This window comes from Prunus persica, chromosome G1 (assembly GCF_000346465.2).
Source record: "Prunus persica cultivar Lovell chromosome G1, Prunus_persica_NCBIv2, whole genome shotgun sequence".
Classification (NCBI taxonomy): Eukaryota; Viridiplantae; Streptophyta; class Magnoliopsida; order Rosales; family Rosaceae; genus Prunus; species Prunus persica.
The window spans coordinates 20141076-20163165 of NC_034009.1; the positions used below are offsets into that span (position 1 = coordinate 20141076).

Here is a 22090-nt window from a genome sequence, read left to right on the forward strand (position 1 = left end):
GTATTCTCCAAGACAACGGATATGTGTTGTAGTTAGAAGATTTTCTACAGCAAAGTTCAAAAATGCTTCCACCCCAAATTCATATGCCTTCGATCTTCTATCCGAGTGCATCCATGACTTATCCATCTCCGACACTATAACCTATTATCTATAATAAAGTGAAAATACAGGCAATGACCATCACTATAGCAGATTATACAATGATCTAATCGCAAGTAATACACAACAGAGACGACGATTTTAAACAAAAACAGACGTATTTGGCATATATAGACGACGGATTTTCAACAGACGTCGTCTATTATAAGTAATACAAACGACGGTTTATGAAAAAACCGTCGTGTATAAGTAATACAACGACGGTAGTTTAAAAAAACCGTCGTGTAATCGTCGTCGTATGCCTTAAAATTCGTCGTGTCTCAGTTTATTTTCAAGAACACAAAACCCATTAAGAACACAACATATATATGAAACCAAGCAAGAAACCAACATATACATGAAACCAAGCATGAAAACAATAAATCCATTCCCAATTCAACATAACATAGGGTGATTAAAAGATACGACAAAATTAAATCCATTCCCAATTCAACATAACAGATAATGTAATCCATGAACCCATTAAACAGAAAATCCATGAACCCATACCTATAAGCACATTATTAACAGATCGCAAAGCATACACATAAAACCCTTTAACAAAACAACCTAATATCATTCAATGAATTTACAAGGGGAAGATAGGGTTTGTACTTACAGGTTGGACGAGCTCACAGATTCGACGGAGCCTGGAGAGTGCAACTTTTAATTAGAGCAGAAGTGAGAGAGCGAAATGTTATGTCGCGCGAAATCTGAAAATTTTAGGTTTCAGGGTTCGAAGTATAAGAATAAGAGCCAAATCTAAAAAAATTTAGGTCGCGCGAAAATTTTTAGAGCTCGCGCGTTTTAAAACGTCGAAAGAAAAACCAAAGCGAAAGTTCTACAAGTACCGACGTAAATTTAATATTCCACGACGGAAACTTCATTTTTCGGATTAAGAACGTAAGGCCGTTCATTTTGAAGCTTCATTTTTCGGATTAATTTTAAATTTATTTTCAATTTTTTATATAACGACGACTGAAAAACCACGTCGGTGTTAAGAAATTAAAGACGTTGTAAATTATATAAACCGACTTACATATTAAAATGACGTCGTTTAAAGCGTAAACCATGTCGTATGTTTTTCTGTACGACGTAAAATATGTATTCCACGACGCAACCACCGTCGTTAAAAATTAATACCCTAAACCCATAAAACTAAATTATACAATTTAAAAAATTAAGTTTATAAAAGGTTTTATGGTTTTAAAGCCTAACATATACCCTAGACTACCCAAAAATTATACTTTAAAAATAAACCCCAATAAATAACAACCCTAATCTCTAAACCCTAGACTCTAAACCCTAAACCATAAAACTAGAAGTGATTTTATGACTCATCAAAACAATTTTGTTTTGGATGGTCATTTTAAATTTTTGTTATTCAAAACGAATTTTTTCAAGGTTTATGTGGAAGAAAATATATCAATGACTTCATAGGAGTTGACTTTTCAATTTTCTGATTTATTTTAAATTTATTTTGAATATTTTGATATAAAAATAATAAAATATTCTTACCACAACAACAAACCACGTCGGTGTTAATAAATTGTAGACGTTGTAAATTGTAATAGACTACTAAGTCGTTAAAATGACGTCGTTAAAATGAGAAACCATGGCGGCTATTTAACTATACGACGTAAAATATATATTCCACGACTTAACCGCTGTCGTTACATAAACGTCGTCGATGATACCCTGAACCCTTAAGAAATTGAAGATGTTGTAAACCATAAACGACTCAATTGTTCAAAGAACGTCGTCTAACTATATTTTTACGTCGTATTTGTTTAAAATACGAAACAACAAAATACGACGGTTTTTGACTTTATTAGGTCGTTGGAAAAGTATTACACGTCGGTTAAGCAATTTGTATGTTTATTTTTTTTTTTAATTTAAGAAAACCTCAACAAATTTTTACATTACATATTATAGAGAAAATTTGTACATTATACATAAATATCAAGTGTTCAATAATTGCCCTGTTTAATAATTTGGAAAACAAACTCTGCCCATTCATTCCGGACTTCATCAATGGCTTCTTGGGGGTATGAAGCTTCCTGGTTTCCCTTGGCATACTGCATAAACAATGACTATTAGGGTTTATAAATAAAAAGAAATTCAATCACAGACGACGATATTTTTCATAACCGACGTAGTATATCCATTCAACGACGTTAATTTTACATGACCGTCGTTGATAATACAAAAAACGACGTGAAATGTATGAAGGTAATTTCTTCTTACCTTATTCTCAAACCCCAAGGAAGGATCCATGATGATGTCCCTCATGAAGCGCATCACATAATACCCGCATTCGACATTGCTGGGTTGCTTTGGTGTGCCTGAGAGAGTTTTCTAAATTACATTTTTACGTCCTGCTCGGGCTATGTGGGTATTATATATTTTTAAAGCACTGTTCACGATGTTTTTCGCCTCTTCGTCGACCACACGATGACCTGGCAGAGGATCCAGAAAATAGACGGTCTCCTTCTTTGCTCTTACAATCAGCAAGATCCAATGACGGCTGCACAAAATTAATATAAAAACGACGGTTATTTACAAAAACGACGTATTATAGTATTTCACACGACGAAATAAAGTAGATAACGACGACATTATATATTTATCACGACGATAAATAAATACCGACGTGGTTAGTAGTTTCAAACGACTAAATAAAATAAAACACCGACGTAGTTAGTTTATAAGCTGTCATTTATTGAAAATCATAAAAACAAAATCCTAAGGAGACTAACCCTGGATTGTAAGGCATCATGAAAATCTGTTCACCGTCTGTCTTCTGAAGTCGAGCTGCTACCAGTCGTGATCTTTCAGTTATTGTGCCAGAGTTGGCACTAACTGTAGCAGGGTCGATAAAGCCAACCATGCTGCACATATTGGCTTGTTTCAAAACATCGTGTAAGTACCTAAATACATAAAATAATATAAACAAGTCAGCACAAACAAACACGACGGTTATGTATAAAAAAACGACGTATTATAATATTTCACACGACGTACTGAAATAGATGAGGACGTTATAATATATTTATCACGACGGTAGTTAGTTAAGACGACGTGGTTAGTTAGTTAAGACGACGCAATATATAAACCAACGAGGTATTATTTTAGAAGTACAAACCTCATATATACAGCCAATACAGTAGCTCCAATTTCTTCCATGCCTGCAAATTGTGTAATATCTTCAGGCAGGAGGAAGGTATCGCGCTCACCAACAAACACCTCCTTATCAATTGTAAATTGGAGTGTCTTATCCTCAGGCAGGAGTGTCGTTTCCACAAAACGGCAAAGGGTTTTTAAAGAAGATGGCGCCTCCATATTTGAATAAGCACCAACTTCAATAACCTGTTTAAAGAAATAAAAAAAATGACGTGGTAATTCAATAAAGACGACGGTTTAAGGAATAAAACGTCGTCTTAAAAGTATTTAAACGACGGTGAAAAAACTGTCGTGGTAATTCAATAAAGACGACGGTTTTATGAATAAAGCGTCATCTGAAACCATTTAAACGACGGTGCAAAAACCGTCGTTTAAATATTTTATTACGTCTTAAAAAAATTCCGCCGTCTAAGTTTTAAACAAACGACGGATTAAATAAAAATATCGACGTCTGAAATTTTGAAAAACAAATAAAAAAGGCAAAGTTATGTGAACATACCTTGTCGTCATGCTTTTCTTCATCTTCTTTCTCCTTTTCTTCTTCCTTCTCTTCATCTCTTTTTTCTTCTTCCTTCTCTTCATCTGGCTAATGTTTCCCCATTTTGGCAGTATCATCCTCCAAATGTAGGGATCTCACATCACCTCCAGAGCAGCTAGCTTTGTCAGACATTAGATTTTTGGGGCTTTGGCTAATTCTTGGTTTAAGCATGCTTGGATCAAAATTGGGAATTAATTGGGAAAGCTGACTCAGGAAATGCTCCCTCTCAGCCTCTACCAATTGTTTTGTCCTAGCCTCCATCCTTAAGGCCTCTTCCCTTGCCTTAGCGTCCATCTTTTTAGTCTCTTCTTGAAGGAGAACTCTTAAACTGTCCTTCAAACGGTCGTCAAAGCTCACCCTCTGTGGTTTGGGCAAATTGAAATATTGCCTTGGGGAAACACCAGCACCAACTCCCCTCACTCTGCCTAGATGCTCGGGGCCCAAAGCCATGGTCAGCACATCATTGCTGCCATCTACTCTGACTTTGCCTTCCGAGACTTGTTTCTGCAATTCATCCTAAAACAAAGATAAACAAAAAAACACACGACGGTTATTTATGTACAAACGACGTATTATATAATTTCACACGACGCAATAACGTATAAACCGACGTTATTATAACTTATCACGACGGTAGTTATACCGACGTGGTTATTTATTTAAAACGACGAAATGAATAAACAACCGACGTCTTATGCTATAATTAAAGAAAACAGAGTAGTGATTCCTATTTAGACCGTTAACGACATTTTTAAAAAAGTTTCGACGTGGTAATATCATTCAAACGACGCGAAAATGAACCACCGACGTCTTATGCTATAATTACAGAAAATTAGTAGTGATTCCTATTTAGACCTTTAACGACGTTTTTAAAAACTTTTCGACGTGGTAATATCATTCACACGACGAAAAATATAACATACGACGTAATAAGAATAATTCACAGTTTAATAAAAATTTAAAACAGAGTGATAGTAGGCTTACAATTAATTTTGCTTTCTCTGCCACCTTTGGATCAGGGATGTTACCATGTTTGTCCTGTCTAGCTCTCTTCCATAAGGTAGATCGATCAATTTCTACCCCAGACATGGTTTCCTCCAATTGATCCTCCAATCCAGCATATCCTTTTCGAGACAATCGATGATTGTACTCGAGTTTCTCCCTAATCTGTGCATGTTGAGAATGCACAGACTCAAAATCTTTGGATAGCCCTGAAGTTACAAAGGCATCCCATTGTGCTTTCTCTATGAATTTATATGTTTCAGGGGGTTGGCTTAATTTCTCCCTGTCATTGGTGTATGGAAGGATATAATGCCTCGTTAGTGTAGACTTGAAATCCTTCCATTTCTTGGAAGCAGAAGCTAAAACAGAGGTCTTGCCCCCTTGGCCTACGACAAAAGCCATGTCAACTGCTTCCCAAATCTGCTCCTTTATATCCTTGGGGATTTGGGACCATTTCTTGTCCACAAGTGGGATCCTGGAGCGTGCCAACACACCAATATACGACTGCATCTCAATATGTGCTTGGCCAACACCTTTCCCCCTTTTATTGTACTCAACAATTGGCCTCAGTTTCTGAAGCTTTCTCTTCACAACACGAGGCATTGTGCTCATACCTCGACCAGTCTTTGAATCATCAGAGATTGTTGTCTGGCTGGTTGGTTCTGTCTCAGCAGATGATGAAGCAAACTTCATCTTCTTCGAAGACTTCATCTCCTTCGAAGACTTGTCTTGAGGAGCTACCATTCCAAGCTTCTTGGAGCCAGAATCCTTAGTTTGTTGTTGAGAAACCATTTTAACAGACAAAACTGCAAGTGAAAATATTTCAGGAAAACATTAAGAACACAAATGACGGTATTAAAAAATACGACGTATGATATGATTTTAGACGACGCAATGAAATAATCTCAGATGTAATAAATGTTTAAAACCATTATTTATATAACGTCGTGGTATATATGTTCACACGACGTCAATAGTAATACACCGTCGTGGTAAACTATTATTTATATAACGTCGTGGTATTTATGTTCATACGACGTCAATAGTAATACACCGTCATGGTATTAACATTCACACGACGTAAAACAATAAGATATTTTGTCGTCTATATTAGATACCAACCCTAGTTTCTTTTTCTTTATATTTTATCAAATAAGGGAAAAACAAAAACCATTGTTCAGAGAAATCAAACCTGCAATTAAACAAGCATATAAAAAAAGACTATTATTTTAAAAACAACTTTGTCAATTTTCAGACGACGCTAGAACAACTGACGAACCGTCGTGGTCTACCGTCGTCTTATTTAGTTGAGGTAGTTGTCTTCAAAGTTGGAAACTTTCCCTCTTTGTCTGTATATTTTATCAAACTTGGAAAGAAGTAAAATGATTTTGGCCAGAAAAAAGGTAAAAAGATTTTTCAAACAAAAAACGTATGAGCATGCAAAACAGTAACCAAAATAGTGAAAATGAAAGCTTACCTTTTGCGTGCAATGAAAGCAAGAGGAAGATGATCGATGTTTAAGTTCAAGGACGACGAAGAAGACGAGAGGAAGACGATGAGAAACTCTGACAATGCTCTGACAAGGAAAAAAGACGAAAAGGTTTCTCTGGAGATTGAAATTTTTAATCGGGTTTGGAAACAGTGCATGTGTAAGTCGAAAAGTTGCTTACATATAAAACCATTTCAAAAAAATAATACGGCGGTTACATTTAACTACGTCGTTTTTAACTAACACGACGCAATATTTTTCGTTCGACGTGGAATCATTTCATTTAACTTCGTTAGGTTTAATATAACCGACGTGGATTTTAATTTTTAAATTATGAATAGAATTTTTTTTCACGTGACCTTTCAGTTTATTTTTCAATTACAGTGCGTTATAAATAGAGTTTTTTTTCCGGAGGAAATTTAAAACGAAGGAAATTAATATTCTGCAATATGTAAAGTTTCTTTTTTGGATGACAGATTTAAATAAAATAAGAATATAAAAACAACTAATGTGTAAGTCAAGTAGACGAAAAGTTACTTACATATAAAACCATTTCAAAAAAATAATACGGCGGTTACATATAACTACGACGTATAAAGTACAAAATACGACGGTAAATTTAACTTCGGACGTGGTAAATAAATACGACAGTAGTGTTGTAGGTACCGTCGTAGTAAACTCAAAAATTAAAGTACATAAGTAATAACTCGCGTCATGGTAGATTATTTAAAACCATTTCAAAAAAATAATACGGCGTGGAGTTCTGTAATGTACGTCAGTAATACCGACGTTGATTTTACAATTTAAACGGCGGTTTTTTGGTAAGGACCGCCGTTGGTTTTAAAAATTTATTCTATAAATTTGTCGCTTTCATTCATTTTCGCGGTTTACATTTAGGGTTCCAAGTTCTTCCTCTCTCAGAGACACTGTCTCTCACATCTCAAAGACAATAATTTGGAGGTCTTTCTCAAAGAGAAATTGAGCTTACATTTAGGCTAGTTGACAAGAAGAAGCTTGTCAACTAGCCTTCTCACTTCCTTGATCAAGCCTGATAGGACACTTAGTGCTTCTGAATACTCCTTGCTTTCCATCAAAAGATATGCAAGCCTGGCCTCCACTCGCTGTCGAAGGAAAGTTCGCTTCTCAGGGAAATCTGAAGATCAGATGTGCCTGATCCTCTGCTTGATTTTTTTGACTAAGAAGATCCGTCAGATTTGTGATAGCCTCTTCCTTTATCCGTAGAGCTTCAGAAGAAGAAGATGGGTTTCAAGAATGCGATAAAGAATAGAAATGGCTTCAGATGGCCTCTAAAGCATGAGCAATCGAATCAGTAGTTGCTGGGAGATATAATGAAGACATTGTCAATGCTTTGAACTATACAAGTCCTGCAGAAAGATAAAGGACCAAACTGTTAAAGAAACTGAAACAACGGCGGTTTTCTGTTCTACCGTCGTCTTTTCTCGTCGTCTATATTAAGGTAAGATGGCGGTAGATTTATAATTACCGACGTAGATTATTTTGTTAAACGTCGTTAAGTGTACTACAACCGACGTGGATTTTATTTTTAAATTATAAATAGAGTTTTTTTTCCAGAATTCTTTCAGTTTTAGTTTTCAATTACAAAGCGTGATAAATAGATTTTTCTTTCCCGAGGAAATTTAAAATGAGGGAAATTAATGTTCTAGAATTTGTAAACTAACACGACGCAATATTACTAACCCGAGGAAATTATAAATAGATTTTGCTTTCCTGAAGAAATTTTAAATTAATTCAGTTTGAAACAAAACGACGGTTTTTTGTTATGCCGTCGTTTTTAACTAACACGACAGATTTAAATAAAATAAGAATATAAAAACAACGACTCTTTTTTTACTACTGTCGTCGTTTTTCGTCGTCTTAAGTAAGACTAAGACGACGTAATATATTTGTTGAGCGACGTTGATTTGTTTTTAAACGTCGTTAGGTATAATATAACCGTCGTTGAAAATTGTCTCTCTGATTGCAAATTTGCAACGACGTTGATCAACTTCCAAAAAATTGTCTCTCTGATTGCAAATCTGTGTCATCTGTTAAGATTATTTTGTATTTTAAAGCCGTGGATTTGTTTTTAATTATACGGCGTCTTATACGAAAACCTCGTCGTGTTATTTTATGAGTAAAAACGGCGGCTTTTATTGAAATCGTCGTCTTTACTTTCTACGTCGGTCTATTCATAAATTCTGCCGTTCTTTGTTTGCTTTGATTTTACACTGCGAAAATCTGTTTCAAATAGACGTCGGTTGTTTAATTAGGTACGTCGTTGTTTTTGAACAGCCATTTGAATCTCCATTTTTTAGTTGTCTAAGGTGGTATTACACGACGGTGTTTTTAGAACCGTCGTCTTTTTAAAAACCACGACGGTTTTCACTTAGACCGTCGTTGTTTTCTGGTCGTCTTTTTCACTTTTTGTAGTAGTGACCTCCACCAGCACCATCTCCTTCCTTGCCGCCGTCGCCAAGGGTGCTAGTTGTCGTTCACCACCAGTAGTTCCATTTGCCGCTACTATTTTTGTGAAAATTTACAATTCAATTCAAGTAAGTTCTAATTTCTAAACCCTAAGTCTAAATTAATGTTGAAGTATTATATATTTAATTAATTGAAATTCAATTCGTAATTATTTATGACAGGACCCGATCCAAATTCCGCTTTGGAATCCGAACCAGACCTTGTGCGTGTCCAACACCTGGCAAATGTCGGGCACAAATGACCTATTTGCCCCTCAACACAAAACATGATAAAATAACAAGGTTGACTTCTACCGAAAAATCGGCAGAGTTCCCCTTGTAACTGGCTCAATACCAAAATATTTTCACCTACCAAACAAGTATACATATATACAACCAACTGTCAGCATACGTATATATATATTCCAACAGTTCAAATCTCAGTCTAGGGCAAAACATCAGAGCGACTACTAAGAATTTACAAATGAGTGAATCCGTTTACAAACAAAATCCTACATCAGAAGAAAGGCGCGGAAGATGGGAAGTGGCCCGGTAGTAGATTCCTGTGCACGTCTACTGCCTGGGGGCGCAAAACAACAATAAGGGTGAGTGGACCCAAAAACAAAGTTGAGAAAATAGTATAAGAACATACTAACCCCACTGTAAAAACAGTTATACAAACTAGCTTATTTCCTTTATTTCTGAAATCAACGCATGTATCTAATTATACATTTGAAATCAGTTAAAAACTATCACCTAGTTGTACCCTTATTTCCGTCAATTCCTTATTTCCGTCAATTCCTTATATCCGTCAATTCCTTGCATCACCATGGGTGACACATACTCGCAGGTCTCAGTGACACGAAGTCAGTCCAAGCCGCAACTCGCAGGATACAGGGGACCGTAGTTCACCTGATCCGCATTACTCGCTCCACACGAGTTCGAGTACCAAGGAACTCGTGGGGCAACTGTCAAGCATGCTGACTAAACCGAAGGCAACAAATATAATCCGAAGGCAACTGGTTTACCGAAGGCAACATTTAATATATGGGTACAAGGTGGTTTAAGAAAATATAAAGTTTCGGAAGAAAATCTTATGACTAATTAACTTTCTGTAACCTTTAAAATTCTGCTACCATTTATCTGATAATTAACGAGAATATCTGTTCCTATATTCTTTAAAGGAGATTTCACTCGGCAGCATGCAACATAAAATATTTAATATAATAAAACAGCTTATAACTAAAACTAAACTGTTTAAATTCATTTATTAAAACAAAGAGTCTACTCACTGATAGTCTGAGCTCGCTGGACCTCTTGAAGGTCCCTCATGCGGGTCAACTGGTGCCCGGGTGCCTGATTCAATGACCATAATATTCTATTAATACAATATAGTATTATATTAAAAACCCTACCCCCGGTTCCTAAAAGTACGTGCGTCAATTTAAAGTGATCCCTATGCCCATAACAGCTTTCCTTCCACGTGGGATAGTTTAGCTATATCTTGGGACTCAAATAGCGCTAAAGTCCAAAAAGTCAATCCGGGACCCCACGGTCCATGACCTCACAATATGATCCAGAAGCCGCTAGAAGGTCCAATATATCTAGGACACATGTCCCGAGGGTATTGGTGTCGATCGGACGGTCGGATTAATCACGATCGTGTAATCGCATAATTTCTAAACCCTAGCCCTAGGGTTCACGATTTCGGAGTATCCGGGACTCCGATTCACGATCCGTCGAATCATACACGTGTCTAAAATTATCTAGAGTAACATATCTAAAATTGATTACGATCCAATGGCTCAACAGTATTGAACCCGATAAACGCACAATATGAAAAATCCGTTCGAGGCTCAAACGGTATCCAAATTGAGATCCGCGAATTCCTATGCGCTCGTGACGACCTAAGGATCGTATTAAGACACAGTGCCACTGCACCACCTTCGCCCACACGCCGGCAACGATGGGTGTCCAAAGCGATAACGCATCGCCGGAAAATCTCAAAACCAAGGCTCCAAACTCCTACCCTAGGTGTAACATCATATTTGGAACCACTTTTGTTCTTGGACCAACCCCAAAAACTGACCGGAAGTGGCCAAACACGGAGGCCGTAAATCGGCCGAATTTCCAATTCAAAAATGCATTATCTACACTGAGAACCGATTAATTCCTACCCAATAGGCAGCTAGAACAGCTCGAGAGAGTCAAAATTCATACCTGACTTGTCCGATTTGGTTGAGAAATGAGAGAGAACGACGACCGTGAAATTCCAATCACACCGCTCGATTTTCTGCAGTTTGCGGCGGCTGGAGTGGCTGACGGCGACGGAAACCAGGTGGGACGAGGAGAGGAGGAGATGACGGTTCGAACAAGACCAGTCTTGTGGCCGGTGGTGGTCTATGGCGGCGATGGCTATCGAAGAAAAAAAAAACTGTCGGGGAGGGGGGAAAGTCGCGACGGGAGGGAGAGAGAGAGAGAGACTGAGGTTTTATAAAAAAAATTCTGATTTTTCCAATTTACCGTTTTGCCCTTCGTGATATTTTAATCGTATTTTCTTCGTTAAAGCTCTGATTCGAGTTCACTTCGTGTCTACGAACTCGTGTCGTCGTGCTCTACGCAACGGTGTATGTGGAATTGTCAAATTCCTTTTCGGTCAAAAAGTCAACTTTGTTATTTTATCATGTTTTGTGTTGAGGGGCAAGTAGGTCATTTGTGCCCGACATTCGCCAGGTGTCGAACACGCACAGGGTTTGGTTCGGATTCCAAAGCAGAATTTGGATCGTGTCCTGTCAATTTAGGTGAAATTGATGGTTTGAACTTTGATTATAGGTTATAGATTTATTAGATGATGTATGTATTGATTTGTTAAATAATTGGTATGTTCTTTAATTGATTGAGTTTTTATTTTAATTAATTTATGTGTAGAATAATTTCCAATGCTCCTGTACAAAATTATCAGTCATAATCTCTTGGACTACAGGGGTCCAAGATATTTGTGGTTACATGACAGGACCCGATCTAAATTCCGCTTTGGAATCCGAACCAGACCCTGTGCGTGTCCAACACCTGGCGAATGTCGGGCACAAATGACTTATTTGCCCTTCTATACAAAACACGATAAAATAATAAGGTTAACGTCTACCGAAAAATCGGCAGAGTTTCCCTTGTAACTGGCTCAATACCAAAATATTTTCACCTGCCAAAACAAGTATATATATATAGCCAACTGCCAGCATACATATATATACATTCCAACAGTTCAAATCTCAGTCTAGGGCAAAACATCAGAGCAACTGCTAAGAATTTACAAAGGAGTGAATCCTTTTACAAAACAAAATCCTACATCAAAGAAAGGCGCAGAAGATGGGAAGTGGCCCGGTGGTGGATTCCTATGCACGTCTACTGCCTGGGGACGCAAAACAACAAAAGGGTGAGTGGACCCAAAAACAAAGTTTAGAAAATAACATATGAACATACTAACCCCACTGTAAAAACAGTTATACAAACTAGCTTCTTTTCTTTATTTCTGAAATCAATGCATGTATATAATTATATACACTTGAAAACAATTTAAACTATCACCTAGGTGTACCCTATTTCCGTCAATTCCTTGCATCACCATGGGTGACGCATACTCGTAGGTCTCAGTGACACGAGGTCAGTCCGAGCTGCAACTCGCAGGATTCAGGGGACCGTAGTCCACCTTTATCCGCATTACTCGCTCCACACGAGTTCGAGTACTAAAGAACTCGTGGGGGCAACTGTCAAGCATGCTGACTAAACCGAAGGCAACAAATATAATCCGAAGGCAACATTTAATAACTGGGTACAAGGTGATTTAAGAAAATATAAAGTGTTTGAAGCAAAACTGTTGAATAAGTAACTTTCTGTAACCTTTAAAATTCTGCTGCCATTTATCTGATAATTAACGAGAATATCTTTTCCTATATGCTTTAAAGGAACTTTCACTCGGCAACATGCAACATAAAATATTTTACAGAATAAAACAGTTGATAACTGAAACTAAACTGCTTAAAGTCATTTATGAAAACAAAAAGCCCACTCACTAATAGTCTGAGCTTGCTGGACCTCTTGAAGGTCCCTCATGCGGGTCAACTGGTGCCTGGGTGCCTAATTCAATGACCATAATATTTTATTAATACAATATAGTATTAAATTAAAAATCCTACCCCCGGCTCCTTAAAGTATGTGCGTCAATTTAAAGTGATCCCTATGCCCATAACAGCTTTCCTTCCACGTGGAATAGTTTAGCGATATCTTGGGACTCAAAAAGCTCTAAAGTCCAAAAAGTCATTTCGGAACCCCACGGTCCATGACCTCACAATATGATCTAGATGCCGCTAGAAGGTCCAATATATTTAGGACACATGTCCAGAGGGTATTGGTGTCAATCGGACGGTCGGATTAATCACGATCGTGTAATCGCATAATTTCTAAACTCTAGCCCTAGGGTTCGCGATTTCGGAGTATCCGGGACTCCGATTCACAATCCGTCGAATCCTACACGTTTCTAAAATTATCTAGAGTAACATTTCTAAAATTGACGACGATCCAACGGCTCAACAGTATTGAACCCGGTAATCGCACAATATGAAAAATCTGTTCGAGGCTCAAACGGTATCCAAATTGAGATCCGCGAATTCCTATGCGCTCGTGACGACCTAAGGATCGCATCAGGACACAGTGCCACTGCACCACCCTCTCCCACGCGCAGCCGCACGCGCCGACAGCGATGGGTGTCCAAAGCGATAACGCATCGCCAGAAAATCTCAAAACTAAGGCTCCAAACTCCTATCCTAGGTATAACACCATATTTGGAACCACTTTTGTTCTTTTGGACCAACCCCAAAAATTGACCAGAAGTGGCCGAACACGGAGGCCGAAAACCAGCCGAATTCCAAATTGAAAACTGAGCTAGCTACGGTGAAAATCAATGCAAACCTACCCACCATCAGCTAGAGCATGGAAAATAGGTAGAAATTCATACCTTACTCGACAAATTTGGAGGAGGGTTCAAACTCGGGTCACTTCGCCTATATATTACTGACCCATCTATTTGGTCATTGAAACACAGGTCACGTAAATGTATGAGGGTTCAAACTCAAAAATCCATAGTCTCCTCTAGATAAAATTTTAATACTTAAAAATAGTATAAATAAAACAACGACAACTTGTAATAAGCAACGCCAGGTCCTTTCTATTGTCTCTAGGAATTTTATTTCATGAATATTATAGGATACTAAAAGTATTCGTCCCCTATAATAATCAGGAACGATTTACGTCTATTTTTTTTTTCATGATACACAACGACAAGAAAGTTGTTGAGGAGGAGAAAAGGCAACAACATTCCTTAAGACAGCCAACACGTCGTATTAGTGCTTGAGCAACAACTCTGTTATTTTGTTACGTATTCCATTAGGACACATGCATACGATAATGATGTTTGCAACGATAATTTTTCGTTGACTGTATGTTTAGGTAACAAATTTTGACGCTTGGCGGCAACTACTTCCAATTGTTTCCGAATGGATTATTATTATTATTTTTTTAGCTAGCAAGTCCTAAATTAGATGTTACCTGATCCATATGATACCAATCCTCAAGGAACATGACAAATAAGAAATTTTCAAAGAACATAAAAAATATGATCCATCGTTTTGATTAGTAGTTGAATCAATTCCCATGTGAGGGGTGTACAATTTTTGACAATTCTGTCACTTATTTGCGTAAAAGAACATCAATATTAATCATAGAGTTCAAAAGGAGAGTTATATTGCATGCTGGAAATCATAGAGTTCACTTCAAGACATTAACACTCCAAAATTATTGTGCTATTTCTCACCCCAAGTTCAGTTATTAGAGAGAACTCTACAAAAGCATCAGCTACTGTCTTAAATGTCTAAATAGCACTAATGTTGATATAAACCAAAACAAAAAAGTGAGGTGGCGCCGGGACCACTTTGATCATGTACACGTATTTATTGAATTAACAGAATTTTTGGTTCTGCGTTACACATGTACTGCATCCCGTTCAAGTATTAATTGAATTTAATGGAATTTTCAGTTCATGTGTTACACATATATTGAATCCCGTACAAGTATTAATTAAAATGAGTGGAATTTTCAGTTCATGCATTACACATGTAGTGGAATTTTTGGCTGATGGCAACACTCGGTGACTTCTGCATAATGGCCAGCTGGCAGCAAAGCATTAAATGGACTGTACAATAATAAAGAAAGAAGAAAAGTTACCAACATATTGACGTGGTAAGTTGGGAGTGGGCATGCATTGCAGGGTGGGAATATAAATAGGGGCAGTGGGCATTCAACTGTACTCACCCCAAGACTAAAAGCCATTAGCGCTAAGTCTGATATTTCTCTCTTCTTTCTTCTGCCATATCGATCATGACAAGCCTGCCTAAAAACAAAGCGCGGAATGCCACAGTTGAGTCCTCTACCGTGACTCATGAGGAGCACATCCGGGTTGAAAGGGTTGAGTCTTACGTTTCTGAAGACCAAATCTGGACTGTTGTTCATGAAAACCACTTTCCTGACCAGAACAAGCTCAGCTTTAACGTTCGCGATCTTTTATCAGTCACTGGGAACATCATTGATGATGCAGCCAATAACTCCATCGTTGATAATATTCTACAGCAGGTAAGTACCTCTATTGAGTTTTATTTTCTGCAGCACACTGCACCTGACATGACAATCTACGACGCCGACGACACCTTCATCTCTCCATTATACCTTCTGAAGTCCATTAGCTGCCAGGTCATATTACATCCATAGTAATATTTAATTTATATATCTGTTTTTAAGTCGAATTTTTAATATTTTTTATGCTTTTTCTGGAGAACGCATATAGACCATAAATTATTGGATTTGGATCTATATGTGCACATTAACATAATTGTAAAATTTTAGATGTCATCATGTAAGGATGGTGAACAAGTTTCCCTCCCTTTAAGGACTGAAGCAATATTTAAAAAGCTAAAAACGTTTTCATGGGAAGCGAAGGCAGTGCTAACCCTAGCAGCCTTTGCTTTGGAATATGTGGAGATTTCTGGCACCTTGCCCAGCACTATGGCCAGTGTGACAAACTTACCAAGTTAGTGGCAATCCTTAAGCGAGTGCCGATCCTTATCAAACACGAAACCCTAAAGAAACGCAGGGCTGCGATTGCTGAGCTTAACAATTTGATCATGGAAACATATCATGTGATTGGTTACATAGTTAACCTGGACGATCTTCTACACAACAACAATCCAAATGATGTGCCTACATTGACCACTGCAGGGAGGAAAATCCCAACGGTAGTGTACTGGACAATCTTCACTATTGTAGCTTGTACGGATGAGATCAACCGTATTACCAGTGTTAAGTAAGTTTCTTCCGTTAATTTAATTCAGAACATTATATTTCCAAGAAAATTTATTCAGTTATATTTTTTTTTCTGTACACAATTAAAATGTACTTGTATTTGTGTATCATGACCAAACATGATTTTCTCAGGTACAACGACGAGCCAGACAATCTACCCAATCTTTACCTGGAGAAAATCAAAGAAATCGTCAAGGAGCTTAAGGAACAGTATGACAGATGCATGAAAGAAAAAGGTAGATTATGTGTGTGTGTGTACATATCTATGGATTTTTCTTTCTAGTTCTTTGCCTTCGCCCCAACCTCTTAAAGGCCCTTTTTGGAACGTTTTTCCCCATAACAGTCACGGTGAAGGGGAACACCAACATGAGCAATTTCATATGTCTTCCTTCTCCTTAGAAAGCAGGGGAAATTATACTCGTTTGTCCTAGATCAGTCAGTAGATCTCTTAATGGCTTTGAATTTATCTTTTTTGTTGGTCCCAACTAGTTGTATTAATAGTTTTCAATTTAGCTAAACTTTTGCAATGATGATCTATGAATGAAGAATTAAAGAATAGACGATTGAAATATAGGTGGCTCGAATTGTTGAAGTAAAATTTGTGGTGGACCTCACAAGGTGTCCGAAGGATCCCTCAATAAAAGGGAAACATATGAATGATGAACTAGTTAGTATTTCTCTTTACATGCATTAGTCCTTTACATAGAAACCGAATTTGTAATAACTTGTCATAATCTGCCAATCGATAACCTGTCAATAACTTGTCGACATTTTGTTAACTTTTGTTATTTCAAATTTTTCATATCTGTTAAATGATGGATGTCTTAAATTTAGAAAAATTATATATGCGTATATTTGTTCAGAGCTATCTCATATGAGTGAATTAAAGCCTGAAAAAATATATAATGACTTGAGCCTCTTCATCCATTGCTAATTAATTAGTTATGAATTGGATTGGATGTTCTAAATTTAATGCATATATATGTTGTGTTTCCAAGAATTCAATGTTAAAGGTTTTCTTGTTTTACAGCGGAGGCATCTAAAGAACTTGTAATCTGTGATAACATCACGAAGGTTATCAGCACCTTGATTCTTTACAACGATACTGTCAATCAGCAGCCCGTCATTAGTTGTGATTCTAATAACACCAAGGTTTGCTCTTGTAACACAGTGCTTCATAATGCTAGAAACACCCAAGATGTTCACCAAATTATATATTGACCAAATAGCGTGGTTATTGTTGACAGATTTAAATTATGGGTTCAATTTAAACTTTCTTTACTGTTAACAATAATAACCGAAGTTTATAAAATGATAAATTTGGTAAATAAAGTGACCCTAGTGTTTTGGCGGGCTTTAAAAATTAAAATTAAAAATTAAAACTTTACTTGATGGATGATCAACAGATCGATGGCAATGCGTTTATCAATGAGGTGAAGGGGAAATATGTGTTGTTTTATATCTCGAGCCTGGAAAATATATCGAAAGAACTTTTGCGTCTCACAAATCTGTATAAAATAATTGATAAAGAGTATAAATGCAAGATTGTGTGGATCCCCATTGACGGTGACTGGACGACTGAAGCCGAAAAAAAAGAGTTGCAGTTTATGGAATGGAGGAAGATGATGCCGTGGTACGCAGTGCAATATTTTCCCTCAGCATCATACATGTACCTCAAGAAAGAGTGGAAAGTCAGGGAAAATTCCACAGCGGTGTTGATCAACCCCCAAGGAAAGGTTGAAAACACCAATGCGCTTACCTTGATTAAGGAATTTGGTATCGATTTCTTTGCTTTCCTGGATATTCAAATCCACACAATGCTTAAGCCAGTAGTGGAACATATTATAAGGGACGACTCCGTACTTAAACAATCGGTACGTATTTATTAATCAATGATACTATTTATAATTTGTTGATCATTTTGTTGACCAATTCTCTAATAAAAATGGAACCCACTAATGTATGTAGGACCTATCTGTATTAGAGAGGTAATCAGTAATATGGTCAGTAAATATGGTATAAATAGCAACACTTTGTATTAATTGTAGAATATTTAGTAAGTAATTGTTCCGTTAAATGTGCTCTAACAGATGAAAAACCAAGGGTACAATTTCTTCATTGGAGGGAAAAACCAGAAAACGACCATTGACTTGTTCGAGAAGATAACAGAAGCAAAGGATGCAATTGAGACAGAACTGAAAATGAAGATTGGGTTAGCTCGTGTTCTAGAAAAAACGGAGACTGCCAAGACTTTCTGGGCCCGCATGAAAAACCTCTTCTTTAGCTTGGCTCGCTATAGCAAGGAGTATGAGTACGAGCAGGTGACAAAAGAAGTCCACAAGCTACTTTCTTACAAATTACACACAGACGATATGGACGGATGGATTAAGCTTACGAAAGGATGGACCGTGGTGACCTGTGGTCAGGCTAACACTATTTACACAACCCTAGAGAAATTTTCCGTCTGGAAGCAACACATAAATGATTTTGGGGATGCTTTCACGAAGTACCATGACAGTCTTATAACTTAGAAAAATGGACTCTCCTGCATCACCTTTCAGATTGCTGGAAATGCCCCGACGCACTTGGACTGCCCAGTTTGTGAAGACCCCATGGAGACCAAGTTGGTCAAATATAACTGCTGCCACCCTCGTCTGCAGAATGCCAATTAAACAATGTCGTCGTCATCAAATATCCATGGCTTTGTGTCCTTAGTAAAAATGGGAGCTTTTACGTGTTTTTGTTTTGTTTTGTTTTGTTTTTTTTGTTTTTTGTTTTTTTGTGTTTCTGCGATGTCCATAATTGGTTAAATAACGGGCAACGTCGTCGTCTTGTACGAAATAAGTTGTTCATCTTTTGAATAATATGTTATGTGCTTTTAATTTCATGCTTGCTCGAATATATTTATTTGCTTGAAAACACTACAAGATAAACAACTATTAGTGGCCATCCCAAATGCTGTTCATTGAAAAAAATTAGTGACTTCCTTTATCATTCATTGATGTAAATGCTATATGTTTGTGATCGCGAGTTTGATGATTAAATGGCTTATAATTTGGTCACTGAAACACAGAGTCACTTCGCCTATATATTTCTGACCCATCTATTTGGTCATTGAAACACATGTCACGTAAATGTATGAGGGTTCAAACTCAGAAATCCAGTCTCCTCTAGATTAAATTTTGATACTCAAAATAGTATAACACAATGCAGTCCAAAAACTGTGCATGTATCAACATTCCTCCATCAAATGCACAAGAGCTAATCTTTCTAGCTAGTACTAGATATTTTCCTGAGCTTGTAACCACATAATGAAAACATTATTTTGTTGAACACTTGGGATTAGTGTCTTATTTTGGTAAAAACCTTTAGGTAGTAAGCAACCTTCAATAGTGGTCAAACACTTGGGATTAGTGTCTTATTTTGGTAAACACCCCTAGACAGTAGGCAGCCATAAATAGTGTTCAAATTATTAATTTTTTTATTACTAATTGTAAAAAGCTTTGAACACTTGATGCTTGCAAGCATTACATATTTTGTATATTTTGATGGTGATGTAAAAGGGTTCAAGACTTTATGAATATAAAGATTGAATTTGGTGTTAAGTGCTTCATTTTGTGTATAGCAATATAACCAGCAAAAGAATTAATATTTAATAGAAATTTAATTAAATAAATTAAAATTATAAGGAATAGGCAAAAACTTCAACTTGTAAAAGGCAACGCCAAGTAATTGCTACAATCCACCGTCGTCTAGAAGGTTTTCAAACCGTTGTGAAATTGACCGCCATCTTTTGATGTATAAAATAACGATGGCAATTAACCGATGTCGTTAAGACATTCAACGTCATACAAAAATAAAAATCGACGTCTAAGTACTATATAAATAGAAGAAAATGAAAACTTCGACAAAATTAGATGACGGTTTTAGGAAAACAAAGACGTCTAAAGACTGTTACATGTCAAGAACAAAATAAACACCAACGTAAAGATTCTTATCCACGTCTCTAATTGAAGGAATACCATCGTGTATAACCTCGAAACCGTCGTGGTTAACATATACTACGTTCACTAAATAAAAAAAATTACGTCTAAAATATACAAAAACGTAAAAAATAGAAAACTTCAACAAACTTAGAAGACGCTTATCAGTCACTAGGAACATCATTGATGATGCAGCCAATAACTCCATCGTTGATAATATTCTACAGGGTTTTTCGCAGCTATGGTCCCTCAACTATACCCGTAATTGCATTTGGGTCACTGAACTCAATTATTAGTTGCAGATGCCACTCAACTGTGTGTTTCGTTGCACCATTAGTCCCTACCGTCAAGTCTCTCTAACGGAAGGGACTAATGGTGTAACACAACACCTAATTGAGTGACCTCTATAACTATTTTTTAGAGTTAAGTGACCAAAATGTAACTCCGAGTAGAGTTGAGGGATCATTGCTACAAATAATCCTAACTGAAAAGTCACATTTGCCCATCAATAATTGGATAGATCTTGCCACGTCATCATTTTAAACGGAAAAAACTAACGGACTTGACGGAAGGACTATTGGTGCAACGAAACACATAGTTGAGTGACCTCTGCAACTAATAATTGAGTTCAGTGACCCAAATACAATTACGAGTATAGTTGAGGGACCATAGCTGCGATAAACCCTATTCTACAGGTAAGTACCTCTATAGAGTTTTAGTATGTATTAGAACACTAGTATTTTTAGTACACTGATGACTTAATTCTTATCACTTTTATTTTCTGCAGCACACTGCACCTGACATGACAGTCTACAACGCCGACGACACCTTCATCTCTCCATTATGCCTTCTGAAGTCCATTAGCTGCCAGGTCATATTACATCCATAGTAATATTTATAAATAATTCGGTATAAGTCCAATTCTTATGACAGGATTTGGGTGCAATCCACATACTTATTGTTAGTAATCCAAGTCCTCTAACTTTTGTGCCACATAGAATTAGTTACCTTTTTTGCATTTCTGACATTTATATTTAATTTTAAATTCATTTATTTATTTATGTTGTGGTTCCAAATTTGCCTCTAAGATATAAATCAGTAATGGCAAAAATCATCAGACGACAAGAACATCAATTATGCCCTTATGATTTAAATCGGGAAAGACTGATTTATATCATAATAATTAGCTAATTAATACAACTATTGATTCTTATTGCAATTCATAAACAGGTAAGAAATTAATTTTAGGCTAATAATTACTACATTTGACCTTTTAGTTAATTATGATTTGAATTTATAAAATGTTTTCTTGTCTTTTCATTTTAATTTTGAAAATCCCTTAAACATGCGCTGATACAATAAATAAATACATAAATTTCCTATAATCTTTCTTCTTCATCTTGCTCATCTTCTTCTTTCTTCTTCCTTCTTTTTCTTCTTACGATATGGAGGAGGTATAATTATCTATGTACTAGGAATATACATGAATGTTAATTAGGTATGGATAGGTAAATTACCTATGAAAGAGGTACACATATGAATGCTATTTATCTATGGAGGAGGTATACATATGAATGTTAATAGAGGAGATAAATGATATGAATTTAGACAGCCAACACGTCGTATTAGTGCTTGAGCAACAACTCTGTTATTTTGTTGCGTATTCCATTAGGACACATGCATACTACAATGATGTTTGCAACGATAATTTTTCGTTGACTGTATGTTTAGGTAACAAATTTTGACGTTTGGCAACAACTTCCAATTGTTTCCGAATGGATTTTTTTATTTTTTTATTATCATTATTATTTTTTTTTTGTAGCTAGCAAGTCCAAAATTAGATGTTACCTGATCCATATGATACCAA

At 36.6% G+C, this 22090-nt stretch overlaps 1 protein-coding gene across 1 annotated transcript; it reads left to right on the forward strand.

Annotated features, from left to right (window-relative positions):
• LOC18792527 (protein SIEVE ELEMENT OCCLUSION B) lies at positions 15263–18771 on the forward strand. Its single transcript, XM_020555334.1, has 7 exons — positions 15263–15514; positions 15785–15968; positions 16094–16241; positions 16373–16476; positions 17271–17392; positions 17647–18114; positions 18331–18771. The coding sequence occupies exons 1-7, from the start codon at positions 15263–15265 to the stop codon at positions 18769–18771; spliced, it is 1719 nt and encodes a 572-aa protein (XP_020410923.1).

What these genes read in the sequence shown, in the direction of transcription:
- LOC18792527 (XM_020555334.1), top strand. Translation starts at nt 15,263, where the DNA reads ATGACAAGCCTGCCTAAAAACAAAGCGCGGAATGCCACAGTTGAGTCC. An exon ending in CAGTGTGACAAACTTACCAA is followed by an intron (nt 15,969 to 16,093) that starts GTTAGTGGCAAT and finishes TTGGTTACATAG; the next exon opens with TTAACCTGGACGATCTTCTA. An exon ending in AACCGTATTACCAGTGTTAA is followed by an intron (nt 16,242 to 16,372) that starts GTAAGTTTCTTC and finishes TGATTTTCTCAG; the next exon opens with GTACAACGACGAGCCAGACA.